General features: G+C 40.3%; 2 protein-coding genes across 3 annotated transcripts in view; one reads left to right on the forward strand and one right to left on the reverse strand.

Moving 5' to 3' along the window:
* The window catches only part of LOC102205088 (dedicator of cytokinesis protein 9-like), a 57225-nt gene extending 45997 nt beyond the window's left edge, over positions 1–11228 (reverse strand). For both annotated transcript variants that reach the window (XM_013913636.1, XM_013913629.1), the window contains exon 1: positions 10850–11228. In XM_013913636.1, the coding sequence (XP_013769090.1) occupies positions 10850–10963 (114 nt within the window). In that variant the 5' untranslated portion in view covers positions 10964–11228. The remainder of the gene's footprint in view (positions 1–10849) is intronic.
* Positions 11229–14957: 3729 nt separating this feature from the next.
* Positions 14958–20856, forward strand: part of LOC102206122 (bone morphogenetic protein receptor type-2) — a 36914-nt gene continuing 31015 nt past the window's right edge. Inside the window, exon 1 of the mRNA XM_005744270.1 lies at positions 14958–15886. Coding sequence (XP_005744327.1) covers positions 15808–15886 — 79 coding nt within the window. The 5' untranslated portion in view covers positions 14958–15807. The remainder of the gene's footprint in view (positions 15887–20856) is intronic.

Consider the following 20856-nt stretch of genomic DNA (forward strand, 5'->3'; position numbering starts at 1 on the left):
TTACCCTGGTGCAGGTGTGCCGCGGTCAGTTGAAGAATCCGCGACTTTCTCTGTGAGTTTCCCATTACGTCATGGCGCACCCGGTGCTTGCTTGGAAGTTTAGGGGTTTTTTTCGCTGTAAAAAGAAGTTTTCTTCCCACGCACAATGGACGCTAATGTTTTTGTCACTTTTTATGGAATCAAACTCAAAGTAAGGTCAGTACTTCCACGCTTTAAACGCTGCACGCTCATACTCTCTCCCACAATCGATATGTGATCCATTGTTGATCTGCAGACAGCTGTTGTCACTAATGGCGCACTCGCTTACGTCACTGTCGTGAGACATTCTCGCAAAAAATCACGGTTTTAGTAACGCAGCGTTCCTACGGGAAAGTAACGGTAATGTAATTACCGTTTTTGCAATAGTAAACCCTTACTTTACTCGTTACTTGAAAAAAGTAATCAGATTACAGTAACGCGTTACTGCCCATCTTTGCTGGCTACCACAGCATTCTGCAGCACCACGCAATGGTGGTCCCTCTGGTATGCGCTTAGTTGGTCAGGGGTTCATCCTACAGCAAAACAATAACCCAAAACATAAGTCTGAGCTATGCCAGAATTACCTCAGGAAAAAAGAACAAGATGGTAAGCTTAAAAACAGTCTCCAGACTTAAACCCCATCGAGATGGTTTGGAATGAACTGGACAGAAGAGTAAAAGCAAAGCAACCTACAAGTGCCACACATTTATGGGAACCTCTGCAACACATACGGGAAGAACTTTCTGGAGAATATTTGACTTCTGTTATAGAAAGACTGCATTGGTGGTATGTTTTGGGTCATTATCATGCTGGACGACACATCAATGACCCATCTTCAGTGTCCTAGTTGAGGAACGGAAGTTCTCGCCCAAGATTTCACAGTAAATGGCCGCATCCACTGGCCTCTCAATGCAGTGATGTCGTCCTTAATCCTTAGTACCGGTACTTAGTAATGTTATAGTTTTGGGCTAATGCACCACCTTTCTCATGATCATCAAATGATGGCTATTTTGATTCCATTCCCATTTTCAAATAATTGCACCAACAGCTGTGTTCTTTTCATCACACTTTTTTTCTGATGGTCTTGTAGCCAAATTCCAGAATTCCAGCCTTGTGCTTGTCTATAATTTTGTCCCTGACATCCTTTGAGAGCTCTTTGGTAATGTGAGGTTTTTTTTCAGGGTTTTGGTTGATATTCTGTTCCTGTCCAATAAAATGAAACTATCATAAAAAATAGACTGCTTATTCCTTTGTAAGTGAGCAAACTTAAAATTCAGCAGATCAAACATTTTTCACCCAACTACACTGGACAGATTATTTACTGGCCAGTTATTAACCAGTTAGTAAACATTAATTATTGTGTTGTTATTAGTTACTGATAAATAAGTATTAAGTGCAGTTAATGATCAATTTGCTTTTTATTTGATGATGGTTAATATGCTGACTGTGTTACTGACTTCTTGGAAAATATACCTAAACACAAGACTAATATTTAGTGGTAGTTACCAGTGTGCTGGTGGGAATCCACAGTTGAGATCCCCTTAGACTTGATGTTTCCACTTGCTCCTCCAGAACCACCAGCTCCACCTCCCCCTTGATGTAGCCACAATTTCTCTCAAGGATGGAACGCAGCACCTCCAAGAGAACCACGCTGGTGGTGCATCCCATGGTGCTCCCAGATGCTCACAGGCACCATGCAGGAAAAGCTGAATTTTTGCGACACACAGATACAGCAGCCCCAACTTTGTCTCTCAAACTTGACCTCTTTCCCACAAAGTCCTGTTGCAGATGAACTGACAGGTATCAGATGATCCCCTGTAGCTTACAAGGATTCCCAATCATTCCATTTGAAACACATTCACCATTTTGAAAAGCAAATCCAGCAAATCTCAGCCTAAGGGTCAGGCTGCTGAGTGGCATCCTTCTGTTTGCTGCTCAGTGGGGATGAACGGCATGAGGCTGCTGAGCTGCTCTTTCAGTCAGAGCAGGGCGTTGACTAACAGCCTCCTCTTCCTTCTGCTGGGGGATGAGGATGCTCAGTTGCTCTTTCCTTCTCCCTCTCTCTCCCCTTTCTCTGTCCCCCTTTTGTCAACCTCGTATCTCACTCATTCTTGTCACTACCCCGCCCCACCCACTCCTTCTCGCTGTCTCAGCAGCCCCCCACCCCCAACCTACAGTCATGCAGCTTAGTCATTTATCTGACTCTGCATGCTTTGTCAACAGTACAAGCAGACTACTACTAACAAAAATGCAAACACAGACTCACCCACACATAAATCACCTCCTGCAAACAACGTTTTACTCTTCCTCTATCCCCCTCTCGCTTGATATTCTTTTCCCCACTGACACTGGAATTACAGCAGATGCAGTAATCTTTGATGTCATTTAGTCTTAAAAGGAATGACTTAACTTCCCTTGATCTTGTGTGGCAGTCACATGGTCACTAACACAAGCCTGGTATTACTTTTACTGTTATTTACTGGTCGCTGTCCTACTGCGTCATAGAAAAAGCTATAAAATATACAGGTGTGTTTATTTACAGCAATTTAAATGTATATTCTTCATCTTCTCTGTGGTTGCTGGTATAAATATTTGATCAGTGATTGACATACTCACCTACTTTTAAGTGGATGATGTAGCACAATGGGTAACACCTGGGTAACGCATCTGATTCTGATAGGAGATATACATAATTGTCAGGATGTCACAGTCTCCTGTGGAGACATGGGTTCGAATCCCACTTCTGACACAAATTATTTATGGCAGCTGGATAGTGTAGTAGTAAGAGTACACACCTTTGAAGCGGGAGTCACAAGTTTGAATTCTGCCCAGTATCTAGTAAGATACTGAATGAAGTTATTTAAATAAGTTCACGTGTACTGCAATCATTTTTTTTCTATTAAACTAGTGTATGCATGAGGATTGTAAAAATACACACATACAGTTAAGACTTTTCAGAGAATCTCATATAGTAATGTCAGTTACTGGAACCTCAACTTTATTCCTACAAAAGGAGTTTCTAGGTCTACTGTACACCTTGGAAATCTTAGGATCTCACAAGCCAGCGTTGTCCTGGTAATGATCTACCTTCAAGTAAAGGTAAAGGCTAATTTATACCATTGAGGCCTCATCTCAAAAACTGACATAGAAGTAACTCTGTCTGTGAAGCTGGATTTAAGAAATAAGTACTTAAAGTTTTAAAAACGTGTTTAGCACCATCTTCTGTCAGTATGGAACCTTACGTCACCGATTGGTTGGTCACTGTCAATAGACTTAAACTAGCAACAGAACCAATAACTCAGGGGAATATAAAGAGAGTAAACTAAAAAAAATCTGTTTAAGGGGACCACTTTTGTGCTGCAACAATAACTTTTATGTTAAAATCAAGGCTATACTGTCTACTTTCTGAAGCAGTAAGTGGTTGTACGTTGTTTAGCTAACTGCACTGACACAAGAAAATCCACCTGTTAGCCATAATGTTTGTGTTTGTAAAGCACTTTAAAAATAAGGGCTATGTGGAGAAGAGTCTGTTTGAGTCAGGTGAAAGCTGGTTCAACCCACTGTTACAGCCAGAGGCAGCACAAATGTGACCCCCTTAAACTGATTTTTAGTTTTAGTGTCCCTTTTTTCCCTAAATAAATAACTGCTGTAACAGCAGTTATTGTAGTTATTGGTTGTCTTACTAGTAAGATTTCCATTAGTTTATGTTAGTTATGTCAGTTTTTGAGAGCCGGCCTCAATGGTGTAATCAGCCTTTATACATTTACTGTTTCATTTCTACTTCAAGCACAGTGAGGGGATTGTTGTTCCACTGCTTTACAATCCTGCTATATAAATACATTCAGACTGAATTGAAAACTGTCAGCTGTGGTGGAAAATAACATCTATGAGCATGAAATTCTATAAAGCTATAGAGCAAAAACTAAACAAAATAATGAACTGAAAAACGATAAAATGGTCTTTAGACCTGCACAGCAGAGCTCCACAGTTGACATTAATTCTCTATTCTGCAGGATATTTTTGCTACTAAATTCTCAAATCACTTGCAACAGGCATTCTGTTTTCACTTTTGAAAGCTCCCTTTAGAAGTAAGGACAATAACCTGCATGTATATATTCATTTGAGTTTCCCTTTCAATAAATACAAATACTTTTTGATCTTTTTCTATGTGTTGTAAAGCAGACTGCAAAACAAAAATAGGAAAATCGCCCTCAGTCAGCAAAGCAAACATTATGCTTTTCTCATGTGCACATCCTTGAATAAGTCTTTATTCTAAAGTAACTTGAAGCCTGTAATGCCAGGAGACATGGACCAATGCTGCCTCCCAGAGGCTGATACTAACAGTGCAACAACCCCGATAACTTGCTGGAAAAAGCCAGGAGACACTTCTAACCTGAATATATTCTGAAAAAGCTTTCTATGAAACAAAACAAAGCAACAAAAAAGCTCCAGATATATGGTCACTAAAAGCTTTGCCCAAACACTGTAACACTGCCCAGTGTGAGCAAGCAAACGAATGGTTTCACTAATGTGGTTTGATTTGATTTAATCAGTTCAATTACACACAGCATCTCTTAACCATCTAGGATGAAAAGAGGAATGGAATTTTTCCATTTTAATGGGGTAAGACTATAGGCTGACAGGCAAAATCAGGAAGATAATATGGTAAATATGGTACAAAATAATAAGGATATTATATGATTATCCATCCATGATATGGCTCTTGTTAAATGAATACAAACAATAAAACACAGGTACTTTTAAGTTAGTTGAGGTTATGGGGAGAGGGACCCTATAGGGGTCCAAGCAGGGCTGGACTGGGACAAAAAAATCAGCCTAGGCATTTTGACTACAGACCGGCCCACCAGGTATTATAGGAAAAACCATAAAGCTCTTTGCTTAGGCTGCTGCCCCCGCGACCCAGCCTCGGATAAAGCGGATGAAGATGGATGGATGGATGGATGGATGGATGGATGGACCATAAAGCCTTTGAATGAAAACAAACGTCGTTGTGACAGTGATGTACACTGTCTTGTTGGTATATATGTATCACTCTAAAACTTAAAGCTACACTCCCTATTCTGGTATTCTAAACAGTACTTAGCCAAAACCCAAAGACTGCTTGGTCGAGTTAACCTCCTAAACTATCTACAACACATGGTGGAAACCTGACATTAAGACAGAGAAGACTAGAGGTAAAACATGACCATTACTGAATATTAAAAATAATAAATGACAGATTTAGTGATGTTTTCATGAACTATTTATTTACCACATCAATTAACATCATGGCAGGGCAAAATATTTTTTCTAACAAAAAAACTAACTAACAAAATAACTAAAAACTGATATTTGCTAGACGTTTTAAATGAGAATAAGAAAGAAAAGTATTTCTTTGTGCCCCCTTTCCCTGTTAATGCCCTACCTGCCGTCCTGGCAAAACTTTGCTAGAGCCGCCCCTACACAGTTACCAGATGTCAGCTAAGTAAAAAAGGATACTGGTGTTATTTGTCTCTCAAACAGTTCATAACTTCCCTTCAACTAATTCATGTCACCTAAAAGGTAAACCTGTTTCTCCATCACCTGTTCAGCTCTGATGATTCAGTAAGGACATCTCCTGGTTTCATCTTCATGTTTCCCAGATATCCAAACCGATATCAAGACCAGCAGCTTTTACAGCTGTGGCTCCAGCAAACATCAGCTGATACTAGAAAGTAATATTAAATCAATTCTAACAACAGCTGATCAAGCTTAAACGTGCTGCTGCCACTGGTTTCCTCTTTCTGGTGCAAAGTGGGCGATAAACAAACAAGACAGACGGGACTTGTGACAGAAAAGCCAATCAGCTGATCATTGATCAGTTTCGTGATTGAGGTAGCAGCAGCTGCCTCCCCTGTCCCTCATCCACCTGCTGGCCTCCACCACTTTCTAATTTTACTGAATCTGTGGAAGCTCCGCCATAGCCACCACCAAACAATTGAGTTATTTTTACACATCTGCCAGAATCTGGCCAATCCACCACCTTTCATTGTTTACACTGTTACGGGGAAAAAACAGAACAACAAAAAAAATCAGCGCATAAAAACGAAAAATTACCATCGGCCCACCGGACAGATTCCCAGTATGCCCAATGACCAGTCCAGCTATGGGTCCAAGGACAGTCTCATTGAAATGTGAAGGGCTCAGATCATGTTCCCATTGTTCTTTGAGTGTTACTGTGCTTCCTCTCTTCATCTCAGGCACAGAGGCCATAAGTTTCATCATGGACCTAAATTTAGGCTAAAAGTAATGAATGCACTCCACTGTGATTTGGGTATTGAGTGCCTGCAGGTATTGACAGAGTGAAAGGGTCTGAAGGGTCCACATGAACCCTGCAGAAGAACGTTTTTATTAAAAAAAAAAAAACAAAAAAAAACAAACATGTTCGGATAGACTTTTAGTAGCTTTAAAATTAGCACACTGTTGCTGTTTTTTGTTTCAATCTAAGTAGGCTTCAAGTTTTCTAATTGTATCGCTTTTTGTCCAACTTTCACATGTCAGGATCCTCAAGCAACCAAAGAGGCCATGAATGTTGTCCACACCGAAAAACCTATTTTTGCACATGCTCCACAGAACTGGATATGCAATTGTGTCATCTGGGTCAGATAAAATATTTTCTGGTCACTGCCCATTTTTTGCAGACACAAGTGACTACACAGCTGATTGAAATAGCCACTGGGTTTTTTTTTCATGATGGTTATTTGAAAGTATTTATAGACAGTGCATGTTAATGAACATCAGTGTCAGTATGCCAGAGTTAGCCAAAAGTCTACGTGTCACGCTTGACCTGGCAGGTCAGACAAAAACAATAAATAAGAAATTTAACAACAACATCAAACAATTTATAACGATCCAGTTCAGACAACAAATACATAAAATTACATGAAATATCATACTTATAAAGTGTAACTATTTACAATTTTACATATAAAAGATAAAACTATACATGACTAATTATCATGTTTAGCTCTACAATGTGTTTTATGGCTTTGCCAATCACGATGGCAGGAAAATCTGGCTAAACAAAGAAGAAATCTTAATTTGGGATTATCTTAGTCTTGTTTCATTTGTTCACAGAATAATTAAGATTTGTTGAGCTCTGCAAAAGACTCTTCAGTTGAAAATGCAATAAATGCTTCCTGCAAAATCTGAGGCAAAAAAACCTCCAATGAACAAAACAGCAACGTCAAAACACACAAAACATTTTGCAACAAGTTGAAGCCTCTCCTATACACTCACTTAAATTACAGCTGCAGGCTATGCAGCAGAAATAAAAACACGGCAAAAACATGCAGAGACAATCCAAAAAACATGACGTGGCGTTCAAACAAGAAGCAGCTTCTTCATTTGTGAGCCTGAGGGCATTAAAAGGATCAGTGGCCTGTCTGGTTTGGTTTGGTTGGCAAAATGTCAAAATCATGTCATGATGTTGGAATTTCAGATTACAGTGATGTTGACTTTTGTTGTTTTCTTACAACGAATAAAAAAGAAATAATGTTTCTCCTGCAGTCTCCTCTACACCAGACTGACCACGGTGTTTACTTCACTGTAAGGGTGGTAATGACACAGAGCATGAGGCAGCCTAAATAAAGAAAGCATGGAAACCACATGGTTTGAAAAGGCTTAGGCTCAGCGATCAGTCATAGCAACTCAGGACCACAAAAACCAGCAGACAACCAAACGGCCGGCACCATCACAGCCCCTGTATCATGTCACAGATATAGGTCAGCAGTGCTAAAGCATCTGCAAATCTGCAGCTTATCTCTGCCAGTTTTTTAATGCTCTAATCAGACCAAATCCTCTGGAGTGGAATTGACTCTTAAGTGGTTCCACGGTTCCACCGAAAATGGGAGGTGATATTAAGGTATCAGGATGCACATTATATGGTTAGTGTCTCTCACTTTCACACATTTACAGGGGCCACGAGGTTATTCAGGCTCATTAACAAAGAACCTAAAATATTAAAAGAAAAAGACAGAATTTAACTGGGCATGAGTATGAAGAAGTGGGTAAAGGCAAGGCAGGGAAATGGCAGAATGATGTATAAAATGTCTAAGTAAACATTTCCCACAGTTGGAAGTCATTATTAAAATGCCATAGGCTGTCCTTAGCTCTACTGCTTGGCCTCCACTTTGTTTACTAAGGTATAGCTGAGAGCCAACCACGCCTGCAATGGTTGGCTCGTACACTACAGCGTGTGTACGAGCACTTGTTCCAAGAACTGGCCTCACTCTTGAATTTAGACGATTTATTGCATCTGCGGGTATTCATAATTGATGACCCCGCGGGTGCTTAATGTGACACCACATTACGGAAGAGAAAGAGGGCAAGTTTAAAAATAGCCATCATCTCATCCATTATTAAACACAACCCAGAGATTTGATTCAGTATCCATTATGCCACTCCACACACTGGCCTAAGACAGAATTAATAGTCTACTGTGACATAACAGAAATGAAGACTAACACTACATAATGGATTGTTTTATGTAAGTTGAAGAGCTGTATGTACAGCAGCCCATGCCCATCTACCAAACACTTCCTGTGTTTTTCTCAATCCTGTATCCTTGTTGATTAAACCACCAAGCAACCACAGTCCAACACCAGCCAACCTCATTTTTGCTGGACCAGAGTTTTTAACTTAAATTAACAACTGAAAAGATATCTTTTAGGCTTCTGCTAACTATTTTCACTAATCCTATTTTTACCTGTGAAAAATCGTAGAAGGATATTACTAAATTTAGATATATACATGTATGTAGTTATTCATCTTAACTTTTATTTAATATTTCAATTTGCAAAGAGAGAAACAGAAAACAAGATATAAGGGCTTGACAGAAGTCTAAATGATAAGTCAGTTAGCTTAATATAATAAATTAAAGCAAGGGGGAGGTAAAGGTAGTAAACTCAGCCTACCAATATCTTTGAAGCTTAACATTTAAAATATGACAAAAATAAATATGACTTAAATATTAATCTAATCCGTGCTTTAAAAACAAAAGATTATATGGCTTAAGGGGTTATGTGTTGGACAGTCCTTGATTGGATGCACTGTTTTCTGAATCTGACGATGACAAGAATTTATGACATGACAGTCATGCAACAATTTGTGAGCTTTACAGGCACCGGTGGATCACATTACTCTTAAACAGAGCTGTTTTATTTCTCCTTGTTTCCACTCTTTACATAGACATAGTTGCATGTGAAAACCCCACTGCAGTATTTTTAACTATCCTGATGAGCTGGTCAGGAATGATACATTTTTTATTTGTTTGTTTTACTATTACATGTGCCACAGAGCACACAAGTGCAGAATAATCTTCCTTCATACTGTAAATATGAGAGTGGAGAGAGTGGACAGCTTCAAATACCTCGGAATTCACATCACGCAGGACCTGTCATGGTCCTGTCACATCAACACCGTGGTGAAAAAGGCCCGTCAGCGTCTCTACCACCTCAGACGCTTGAGAGACTTCCAACTGCCCTCCAAGGTGCTCAGGAACTTTTACTCGTGCACCATAGAGAGCATCCTGGCGGGAAACATCTTAACCTGGTTCGGGAACAGCACCATGCAGGACAGACGAGCTCTACAGAGGGTTGTGCGGTCAGCTGAGCGCACCATCCGCTCCGAGCTCCCTGACCTGCACTCAATCTACAGCAGGCGGTGCTGGACCAAGGCCAGGAAGATCGTGAAGGACCTCAGCCATCCCAACAACAGACTGTTCTCTCTGTTGAGGTCAGGAAAGCGATTCCGCTCCCTGAAGACCAACACAGAGAGACTGAGGAGGAGCTTCTTCCCGCAGGCGATACAGTCTCTCAATCACACCACCACACAGTACTGACCCACACATACAGTTCTTACACACACACACTGGACATTCTGGACATTGTTTTCACTTCATCACTTAAATCACTTTAAGCATATTTGCACTGCACAAGACATAATGTGGATTGCACAACACTGGACACTACATTCTTCATTTCCAGTTAATACTTGTACAACTGCTGTTATTGTGTATATATTTATTTATATTTCTTCATACATTCTTATATAGTTCTATATTGTGTATTTTGTTGTACAGTTATTTTATTTTCAACTTTAATTTATATATTTTATCTTATTCTTTCCCAATTAAATTTACCCTTCATTCTAATTTGTGTTGTACAGTTATTTCATTTTTAACCTTAATTTATATTTTATTCCTTCCTAGTTAAATTTACCCTTTTTAATTTTTCATATTTATTTCCTATCTTATTCATAGCCTTTTCCTTTTTGGTTTTCTTTAGGTCACGAGCAGTTGTCCAAGCATTTCACTACATATCGTACTGTGTATGACTGTGTACGTGACAAATAACAATTTGAATTTGAATTTGAATTTGAAATAAGACAGGCATATTTTGTTACCTTTGTGTGGCCGTTTGGTCATTGTCTAGTTAAAAGATGAAACTGTGCGGGTCAGATGACAGAATGTGTGTGGATGGGTGTGTTTAGCCTTCATTACGTTAGAGCTGGTGTATATTTCAGTTACCTGGCAACCTCTTCGGGAAAACAGTAGGTCGTGGCGAGTGTAAAGTATATGCACCAGAAATTGGCAGTTTGAACATAATGTTTTTGATACAGTAAAACACGCCATTCTTTAGAAGTACTGCCTTTGAGCAAGGCACTGAACTTTGCACCAAACAAATTCTCCTCTGTAGCAAGAACGAAGCAAACTACTCCAAAGGTACACTGCATGATACACAGTGGGTCAAATATGTTCATTCACTTGCCTTGGTAAGAGCCTTTCTCTTACCATCAACACTGACGTCCTGACAGCCTCGGAGACGCTCTGCCTCAGCTCTGCGGCGGTTCCCGGTTTGTTGAGACCCCGGGTAAACTTCCTCGCCTCCAGTGGCGCAGCAGCCATAGTATAGCCCACCTTTCATCAGACAGACAGGTCCCGCGACGAGCACACGGTGTGCGAGGTTGTTTACAAGCTGTCGCTGCAAAACGTAGATACTCTGCGCTCCGGGATGTCCGACTTGCCTAAGCGCAGAATCGTGCAGTTTTATTCTGTCGTCATGCTTTTCGTAAACTTAACGCTAGCGGACAGTGTAGCCCAGGATACCTGGCGACTGCGTCCCCAGTCAACAGCGACCAGAGAGCAACATCCAAAATCCTGCGGCGTCTCCGGCAGCCGAGGTCCCTTTCGCAAACAGACACGCCTCCTTTAGTCATTAGGACAGAGCTTTTTCAGCCATCATGTGCCTATCTGGCCAAGTTCTGTGACTCCATAGTGTAATTGTTTCCTCATACGATAGTGAAAGCTGCTATCAGGTGGTTCGATTCCAGTGGGAAATACATATGGCCTGTGGACTTGAGTCAGGAAGGAAATTTGTAAAACTACAAAATTAAACACGACGAGCTACCCGCTGTGAAAAGGGAGCCTCGGAAATCAGAGCCCTTGAGTTGAGCTGTGGCCCATATTAACTACCCTTGAAACGGGAAACGTTCTAATGTTTTTCCGTGGTATAGATGATGTGAGGTTTAAGTGTTTTCTGTCTCTTTCCAATATTAAAAGCTTCAGTGTTTTCCATTGCAATTAGGGTTATTTGTTTTATATATTCATAAAAGGACTATATAGGAAAATATATATAGGAAAACTTGATTTTTGAGATTAGATGAGGGAAAACCACACACCGGTTAGTCATAGGCACGGGCTAACGTTGCCACCTGCTGGAATAATTACAGTGTACTTTAACACTTATAATGTTTTATTCACTACACAGAGGCAGTAAAGTAACACTAATGATTGAATAACAAACGATGCCTTAAATGACAATTGGAAAATTCTAAGTATAAGTAGGTAAATGCAGGAATAGTACATTATATATTAACGCTCGATCAATGACTAATAAAACGTTCTTGCTGAACGATTTTATTCTTTCCAAGAAACTGGACTTCTTATTTCTAATTGAAACCTGGCAGCGCGATGGTGACTTTTCATCCTTCATCGAACTTTCCCCGAGTGGGTACTCCTTCATCAGCCAGTCTCGGACGTCGGGTCGAGGAGGAGGTGTCGCTGCGGTGTTTGTCGGACATTTGTCATCCTTTGAACTACAGCTGGTTAGAATTGGAAATAAAGATCCGTTTTACTGCGCTGTAGTGTGTGGCCTAAACAGTATGTTTTAAAGGAGTTCAGTGACTTTTTATCCTCGACTTTGAAGCATAGTCGGGGATTTTAATATATACTCTGACCTCTTTGCCAGAGGTTTCCTTAGCGTCATGGATTATTTTCATTTTACTCAGGATGTGTCCCACACACACCAAAGGACACACACTGGACCTTGTTTTTACTTTAGGTTTAAACATTGATTTTATTTGTACTGAGGACATTTTTATTTCGGACCATCGTTGTATTCTTTTTAACCTGTCTTTTCATCTGTCTCTCTCTCGACATGTGGTTAGCTCTCGCATCTTAAATTCCTCCACTGCTGTTAAATTTTCCGATGCCTTTAATTTAGTTTTATCTCCTTATAACGATGTTCATTTTGTAACAAATCTTTTTAATAATCATTGTCTTTCTATTTTAGACGTGGTTTGTCCTGTCAAAACTAGACTAGCTCAGGTTTCAAATTCGTCTCCCTGGATAAATGACAGCATTCGCTCCTTGAAGCGTTGCTGCCGTAAGGTTGAGCGTTTATGGAGGACAACGCGTTTGCATGTCAAGCTCCTTCATTTAAAGGACCTTTTAGTCTCTTTTAACACTTCAGTTCGAGATGCGAGGGCTGCCTATTTCTCAGACTTAGTGTCTAAGAGCAGGTAACTCCAAGGTACTATTCAACACCATTAGTGATATTGTTGCTCCTGCTCCACCTGCTGTCCCAATTATATCAAATGAAGATTGTGAAAAATTTCTTTCTTTCTTCGTTGAAAAAGTCAGTAACGTGAGGAACAATATCTCTCCTTCTGTGTCTCTCTTGTCTGCTCCAACTCAAGCTAGGCCTGTAATTTTAGAAAGATTTTACCTGTGTCCTTACCAGAGCTGGTCAAGTTAGTTAATTCGATGAAAGCGTCGTCCTGCTCTCTTGATATTTTACCTGGATCTTTGTTTAAAAATGTCTTTCAGTCTATTGGTCCCTGTGTGCTCACAATTATCAATACCTCACTGGTTTCTGGTCAGGTCCCTGTTTATTGTAAGAATGCTGTTATTCACCCACTGTTAAAAAAAAACTAAGCTTCTCTTCTTAGTAGCTACAGACCAATTTCAAAATTACCGTTCATTGCTAAGATTTTAGAAAAGGTTGTGGCTAAGCAGCTTATAGCTGTTCTAGATGAATACAGCATTCTGGATAAATTCCAATCTGGCTTTCGTAGAGCTCACTCTACTTAAACTACACTTCTTAGAGTCTCCAACGACATTTTGATGAGATGTGATGCAGGAGAATGCTCCGTTCTGTTGATGTTGGACCTGACTTCTACCTTTGATACTGTGGAACATCATATTCTGCTAGATAGGTTGAGACACTGGGTGGGTATATCAGGGGCTGCTTTGGACTGGTTTGAATCCTATTTGCATGAACGATCCTTTTCTGTGGCTACCTGTAAGTACAGTTCCTCTTCTACTTTTCTTGCCTATGGTGTGCCGCAAGGTTCAGTTTTGGGGCCTTTATTGTTCTTGCTGTATTTACTTCCTCTTCAACACTTATTGAGATTTTGTATCACTGCTATGCAGATGATATTCAGTTATATATCTCCTTTAAGCCCCATGATGTTTCCAAGCTACAGATTTTGCATAAGTGCATAGACGCCATTAGAGGTTGGATGGCTGGAAACTGTCTTCAACTAAATGAGGAGAAGACTGAAGTCCTTGTTTGTGCTCCAAATTTTGTACCTAGTGTTATGGAAAACTTGGGTCCAACTTGCTACATTTGCCAAACCGTCTATCAGGAACCTTGGTGTTACTATTGACTCAGCTCTGACTTTGGATGCCCATGTAAAATCTCTGGTTCGCTCCTGTTTTTATCACTTGAGAAACATTGCTAAGCTGAGTCCCATTGTATCGCGCTCCGAATTGGAAGTTGCCATTCATGCATTTGTTTCATCTCGTCTGGATTATTGTAATTCTTTGTTTACTTGTTTATGTAATGCCTCTTTGGAGCATCTGCAAGTTGTTCAGAATGCTGCTGCAGAGCTTCTGACCAAGTCCTCCAAGTACTCCCATGTCACACCCCTGCTGATTCAGCTGCACTGGCTCCCCGTTAAATTCAGAATCCACTTTAAGGTTTTGACCTTGACTTTCAGGGCTCTGCATAGACAAGCACCAACATATATAAGTGAACTTTTACATCCATACATTCCCAGCAGGTCCCTGAGGTCATGTGACCAGGGCTTGCTGGTTGTCCAACACAAGAGGCTGAAAACAAGAGGCGACAAAGCTTTTGTAACTGGCCCCCGGATTGTGGAACTCTCTCCCTTTGAGCCTGAAATCTGTGGACTCCGTGGTCGCTTTTAAAAAACAGCGAAAAACTCATCTTTTTAAACTTGCTTTTGGTTGATTTTTATTTTTAGGTTTTAGTTTCTGTGAAGCACTTTGTGATTTTTATCTTGAGAGGTGCTATATAAGTAAAATTTTACTTTACTTTTACGTTATATTTGAGCATGTTTGATTGTTATCATCTTTTAACAAACAGCAGTTATTTATTTGTTTTTATCAATACCTATCGCTTTGTACTATAACCGTGTAATAACGTTGGCGTATAACATTGGCGACTATTTTTCGAGGTATAGGATGTTAACGTCAGGCCGGTGTTTACAGTAATTAACGTTTCGACAGTTCCATCGATAGCCTGAATGCAGCACATGATTCAGGGTGTTGTATCCATAGTCTGCAGCACAGTGGCGCTGGCTCACCCCTCCCGCGGTGGAATTCTGTCCTCCACCCCCAACACCAACCCACAGCAACCTGATACCGGAGACGAGCGGTCCAGACAAGCCTGCAAACGAGGCGTTCCCAGCCGCCCTGTTCAGAACGAGAGATATCCATCTCCTCCCGCCGCCATCTGTCAGCGCCGGAGGAGTAGTCGCGGTGTACCGCACACCAGAAAAGCTCAGTATAGGCGCCACTGATTTATGAATTTTGTTTTCTTCTGCAAGGAAGCGCGAGAAATGAGACGGGACAGAGAAGTAACTGGCTTGGAATTAAGCTAGCGTCGGTTAGCAGTCAGCTTGCGACCTATCCGGGCTAAGTGGCTAATCTTTAAATGCCGAATTTATAGCTGTAAGTGTCCACGACTGGACATTTTTATAAAGGGTTAAAGCTGAGAATGGTTTGAAATCTAGACGAAAGAACTGAGTGCCTGATTTTTCGTGGTATTTACCCTCTTTGCCTAAGTTTTGTAGTACCAGACAGTAACCCCTGGCAGCTAGCATGTTAGCTAGCAGATATGGACGTTCCTCGCTGGCTAGTTGTGGATGGCAGATCCGCCAAACAAGTTAGCCGCTCGGCTCGTCTGTCCAGGCTGTGCTGGGGTCGGAAACGGGACTAACTTAACTTTCATTTGCACTTAACGATCGTGAACAAATCACCGACCCCAACCTAACAGCGTTACTTTTTTGCACAATTGCTCGATGTATTATTCCATGTCCGTGAGAGTAGTTCAAGTTATGACGTGAGGGAGAGGGTCTGAAAACAAAGTGGGAACTACAGAAGAAGTAAAAAGAAAACTCGGTGGACCTCTAACTACGAGACCAAAGTCAGTCAAGACTGTCATGGCTGTGGGCCGAATCACGATAAAGTCGCTGGCTGAATTTGGAATTTGCTTGGCGATTTTCCTGACTTCAGTGGCTGGTGAGTGTGTTACTGGTAAATAGATTTTTGGTTTGAGAGAAAATGTGCTCCTCATTAATATTTAATGCTTTCTTGTTGGTTTCTGCTTCTTTCTATACCTTCGCCATGGTGCAGATGTTTGAATATAAAACGATTTTCGTTTTTTGTTAATTGTATTTATTTATTTGTGTGTGTGTGTGTGTGTGTGTGTGTGTGTGTTTTGGCTGTGGTTAAAAAAATCCGAAAGACATTTGTTGCTCCCTGTGTTTGTGTGCGTCTGCCTCATCTGTTTGTTTTTTCTTCCCCCGCATCTTGTCTGGTTAGGTCTTTTCTGGAGTCTTCTATATCACTCATATCATTGAATGTAATAAAACATCATAGATATCTTCTCTTAAACACAGCAGCAAATTCACCCCTTGCTTATTTTAATCATTGGGTGTACAAAAGTGCTTAGAAAAACACTGCCAAACATACTGCAGCCATTGTCTGCCAAGTTGTGCCCCCTGTTCAAGACTTTGGGCTGAAGCCAGGCTTCTGTGAGACCTTGAGTGTGATAAGATAGTAGCAGAGCTGCACAGAGATAGTGGAGCAGTGTATGCAGGGAAAGGAGGAGAGAAGAGGGAGCAGGTGGAATGTGTGGGAAGGTATTTTAAAAGATGGGTGCTTTTGGTGAAGTTCAAGATTGTGCTCAGGCTCTGGCACCATGTTTGAAAATAGGGGGGTTTGTGTTGCCTGGTTTGCCCATCCCAGTGCGTGGGTGTGAATGTGTGTGCTTCTTAATAATGTATTATTATTTCTGTGAGTGTGTGTTATTGCCTAGGCTCCTCCATCCATTCATAGACAGGTTATTATCAGAAACCCACATTTAAAACTGCTGTTGCATAGGAAAGTATAAGAATGCATTTAGCAAAATTGGAATACACTGTGTGACTGTGTTCATATTTTAAAGCTGCCTGCGGATGGTGCCCTATTTGCATTTAGATGTGTATTTAACAGACAAGGTGGTTTTATAACATGACATTGAAGTCTGCTTTTTTAACTTATTGTGAGACCTATTGACTCGGGTTTGTACCTATCTAGTGGAGAAAAAGCATGATTCAATAGACAAACATTTCTTGAAGAGAGAGCCTTTCAGGTTGTGGCTAAAATCATTTACAGAGGTGCTTTAAAAAAAAAAGAGAAACAAAAAGCAAAATGTAAATTGTGGTCATGTCATTTGATATTTAATTAATACTTTACCTTCATGAGTGTGGCTTACTTGCGCCAACTGTCAGAAGATTGACATATTACTTCAGTAATCAACACAAGGGCAATTAATTGACGCTTATGTGTGTATGTGTGGTGTAAACGACCAATAAATCCAAATCGTTGGACTGTGCAAAATTAATTAGGACAGCAGTCAGAGAGAAAGAAGACAAACTGCTTGCTCTCTATGCTGTTGCTTTATGAATGCAAAGCAGACACATCCCGGTGCACCGATCTTGAGGTCATCCTTGGAACGATAAAGATGAGAAGCAGCACAGGGCTGTATATCTGGCAGAAGTGTTAGTCATCTCTCTGACTAAACGTCTTGCTTTTTTTTTTCCCTTTTTTTTTTCTCTTCCTCCTCCCGTTGTCCCCTTTTCATGACTTTTCTGTTACCTCTGTTCATGTCTGAATTCCCTCTGCTGCCATGTGTTTAACCTGTTTGCAGCTTGGCCTGGGTCGTCCTTTCGCTGACTGTCCATGGTGACTCGTCAGTATGTGGATGTGGGTGTAGGTGTATGCCTGCTGCTCCAATATGTCATGTAGAAACCGTTTCAAACATGGCAGAAACTTGCACACCATACCTGCAGTGCGACCACAGGCTTTCTTTGTAACAGGGCTTTTATTTACAGAGAATTCTTTCCAAGTAAGGCCTAAGTTGTAGCATATTCATGCTGAAAACCTGTGTGACAATTTAAAAATATAAAAAATTTTCACCACAGCCAAAAACTTAGTCTTCTACCAGGTAAGCTGGAGATTTGGGGGTCCAAAGAGGATTATAGTAGCACCAATATACTATAGAATAAAAGGCCTGCTCATTTGCTCCGCTTGCCCAAACCTAAAGACATTGTCTCGAGGGCCCCATACTGTGGCGTTGACAGACCTACTGTTCCCTAGCCTGGTCGCCCCTCTCTAGCCTTGCAAGGCCACGGCAGGTCTCTTGAATCTGTCAGCTTGGCCACATCAGTGGCTCAACAGAAAGTGAAGCTAGTGGCTCAAGATTACAGACTCCTGTTGGACTGTGGTGTGGTTGTTAGATGTGCGTCCTGGCCCACATTGTAGGCCATGGAATTCTTTTAGCCAGGTGTAAACTGCTGTGGATCCTTTGATTTGCTCATTCTTTTAAAATGCAAGTTTGGTTGGAAAACATGTAGAAGAGGATGGATCAGAATTATTTAAATATCACTCTCAATAAAATTTGAGGAATTTGTCTTGGTGGCAGAGAGGTGGCGAAGATGGCACAGAGAGTACTTTCCCTGAGTTACAGGCTGCACCTATCAAATATTTTTAGGACAGTTAAATGTTCTCAAAAATAGTTTCTGCTTATCTTTTGTTCGTTGAAAGCTTTTTGGGAGAATTAGTAATCCAAATAGTGGCTTATTATGATGCACACTAATATAATCAAACCAAGCTTTAGGAATGATTTAACTGTCTTTACTCAGTGTCAGCAGTGTGAAAAAATTACCCAAAGCCCACAAGCTCAAATTACCAAGCTGTGTCCACTTTGGCCCTCACCCTACACTGCTGAGTGTGCATTAAGCTCTCAGGATGTGATGCTGTACATCCTGAGAAGCAGAAGGATAGTAAACAGGAGGACAGTCACTCATGAAATGCTAAAATATCAGCCACGTAGAAGCAGAAATAATATTTACATAACTGGAACAGTGCAAATTAAAAGCTTAGGCTGGAGAAAAGCACTGGCCTCACTTTGATTCCATGATATTTTGGTTGGTCCTCGTCATTATTTTTTAAGATGTGATACTGACTGCAGATAGAAACCGACCAATGGATGCTGGAATGGGCAGGAGGTGGGAGGTCATTTGATCTCTAATACAGCCAGCGTTGTACTCTATTAGCTGAAAAAAATCAATGTATCTCTCTTCCAGTACCACTGGTTTAAGTTCTGGGCGGAGGTAAAAGCAGCAAGAGATACAATAGAGCAGTGTTTAACATGCTTCCGATTTGGCAAAAAGGAGAAATTAGCGGATGCTTTAGAAAACAAAAGGTGCAACCTTGAGATGGTAACTCAGAGTGACAGCCTATGATTAGTACGAGGCATTTTCCTTGACCAGTGCAGACAATACATCTAGAGTGTGCAAAAAGTGTTGTTCAGTGTGTGGATTAACAGTTCTGCTTGGGTTCGTGCGTACTTACATGAACAGAAGGTTTAAAAAGAAGGCAATCTGTTAACTGCCACTTATGTGGAATTTGCTGCAAATGTGTATCCTCCTCTTTGTAGGTTTTAAATCCTCAGACGTCAGTATTCCTCATGTCCACATTGACTTACAGTGATAGCTGCAACAGAATAAGTGCAGTTATTATGTTCCTTAAAATTAACATTTGGTAGGAAGTTAGACCAGATGTGCATTTAACAAAAGTAAGGGAAAAAGGCAGCAGAAATGAAGCAGGCCAGGTGATCAGATAAAGCACCTGATATTGGATTAATATTGGAATTCAGCTGGTAGTAATGTTTTAAAACCTGTATAAAATCTTGATTTTGTTCACCTTGACTTTTTAAAAAATTTTTTATATGAAATATCACACTTTCCAAAGCATGGTTGCTGTATTATTGATGGCAGAGTTTAACAGTATTAATTAACCTGATGGATAATTGAAAAAATGTGATTACCTTAATTTTTTTAAGTCGAAAATTCAAAAGTATGAAACATTCTTTACATTTCCAACAAGCATTCAGCATTTTTGTGGGGTAAAAAGTTAATGAAGTTACCTGGCTGGGACTATAGACAAAGCCTGTCACATGATGGCTTAAGCGGTCGTAGTCATTCATGTGCACTGCCTCTTCTTACATGAAAACCCCCCCAGATAATACAAATGACAGCGATGGTATCATAACGTACCTTTATTTACTGTGAGATTGAGTGTTGTTTCCACTTCTTTATTATTTTTTTCGTCTTCCTTTATTTATTTTATTTTTTTCAACTAAAGAGTATGTCTTAAATATATTAGTTGAATTGTTTTCCAACTACTGTTATTGGGTATTATCTTGCTACCTTTAGCCCCTAGGATAACAAAGGACATTAGCTAGTCCTAAGCTATTAGTCACTTGATTTATAGCCAATTATTTGATTTGTAGAGATAGATTGTAGCATTGGCTGTGGTAGCAGGCCTCTTGATGACAACCTTAGCTTAGCCTAAGGATTCTCTAGAAGTGTGTTATTCAAACATTTTAGTTGTAAGTAGGACACTGGGAATGCTTGTCATCATAGAGGAGGATCAGTTATGCTGTTCCAACTTGAGTAGAGAGGAATCTAGTGTTTTACTTTACTGTGATACTTTCTTTGCTACTTACATTTGGAACATCTCTGCTAGCTACCCAGCGCTAACCAGAGACCACCTCTCTGCAAAACAGTGTTGATAGGAATAATTGATGCCGCTGGGAAAAACAAAAAAAAAACTTTTGTAGTTTCTAAACTAGTTTTCACAATACCATTTAGCTGGTACAGCACTGATGCGAATCACAGTAAAGGGCAACTCAGGAAACCAAGAACATATGCATATAACATTCTTTATCAGCCCTGAGTTCAAACCACTTTAAAATACAGTACCAAATATATTTCAAAATGGCAGAAAATATGACTTATTGTAGCTTAAACTAGCGATGACTGTCCGCTCTTTGCATGGTAGCAGCATAATAAATTAACTACCAGAGTCATTGGCTTCCATTCTTTCTGTGACCTAATTGTTTCAGATCTTTTTATTGAGCTGAGATTTTAGTTGTGCAGAAC

The sequence above is a fragment of the Pundamilia nyererei genome, unplaced genomic scaffold (genome assembly GCF_000239375.1).
Source record: "Pundamilia nyererei isolate P.nyererei 1_Seehausen unplaced genomic scaffold, PunNye1.0 scaffold00141, whole genome shotgun sequence".
Classification (NCBI taxonomy): domain Eukaryota; kingdom Metazoa; phylum Chordata; class Actinopteri; order Cichliformes; family Cichlidae; genus Pundamilia; species Pundamilia nyererei.